The following is a 1,148-nucleotide window of genomic DNA, read 5'->3' on the forward strand; positions in this document are numbered from 1 at the left end:
GTGTGTGTGTGTGTGTGTGTGTGTGTGTGTGTGTGTGTGTGTGTGTGTCAGTGTGTGTGAGTGTGTGCGTGTATGTTTGTGAGAGTGGACAGAATTTGTGTAATAATAACAACAATAAATAAATAAACAATAATAGAAGGCTGTTGTCTCGGCCGCAGCCTCTCCGATGGAAATACTTGTGATTTCAACTTATAATATAAACATCCAGACCCGAGACAATACTGAAAACTTAGTTTCTACATTGACCCGGCCGGGGAAAGAACCTGGGACCTCGGACTCAACTACAAAAGTCGTCGGCGATTATGCCGTAATGTGTGTCTGTGTAAGATGTAATATATTTATCTTATACCTGTATATAATAGCTTTATATATATTTACCTTGTAAATAATCCAAATTCAAAATAACTGGACCGGCCTTTACACTCATGCACAATACTTGTATTGCAATAGCTAAGACGGCAAAGTTTAAAAGAACACGACAACATTCTAAAAATTTCACGTCAACACATCTTCTAAAACTGTCCGGGCTATTACCACTGTCTATTTGACATTCACTAAGGCGAGGATGGCTGTGGGGACAGAATATGGGTGGACCCATTTTGCTTGTTTTGTTTTTGTGGTGTTGCTATGAGTGATGCATCTTCCCTTTGTTTTTCGAGGACTGCCTGTAACAAAAAAAAAAATCAGTATGACACGTATTAAACTAAAATATACATTGGGAGCATGTCAACAAGTTGCAAAATCGTATCCCCATTCCAGATAAGTATAGTGGCAGTATAACTAATTGTGGAAGAGTAGTACTGCCACCATACATATTTCTGCCGCTCTATAACGTAGGGTACCTACTGGTGACACTATAGGCACATAGGAGTTGTCAACATTATTATTTTACAGGTTGACCTCCATCTCATCTGACGGAAAGCGACGATGAGCTCAACCTATGTAGTCGCATGTACCAGTACTGGCCATCGTCGACTGCGTCTACACTACTTTACAACTATTATTTTGCAATATTTACTAAACAAAATTACATAGATTGGAATTGATTGAATTGGAGCAAAATAAGTATTCATTTTATGACTGACATCCCTTCACTAAGAGAAAATAGATAATGGTCTTTAAACAGAGATCTTTATGCAAGAATAGCA

At 38.2% G+C, this 1,148-nt stretch overlaps 1 protein-coding gene across 1 annotated transcript in view; it reads right to left on the bottom strand.

The window, feature by feature from the left end:
- LOC113227582 (serine proteinase stubble) overlaps window positions 1-619 on the bottom strand; it is a 62,889-nt gene extending 62,270 nt beyond the window's left edge. The window contains exon 1 of the mRNA XM_026460537.1: window positions 379-619. Within this exon, the coding sequence (XP_026316322.1) occupies window positions 379-598 (220 nt within the window). The 5' untranslated portion in view covers window positions 599-619. The remainder of the gene's footprint in view (window positions 1-378) is intronic.
- Window positions 620-1,148: the final 529 nt, after the last annotated feature.

This window comes from Hyposmocoma kahamanoa, unplaced genomic scaffold (assembly GCF_003589595.1).
Source record: "Hyposmocoma kahamanoa isolate Upper Pololo Valley unplaced genomic scaffold, ASM358959v1 211, whole genome shotgun sequence".
NCBI lineage: Eukaryota > Metazoa > Arthropoda > Insecta > Lepidoptera > Cosmopterigidae > Hyposmocoma > Hyposmocoma kahamanoa.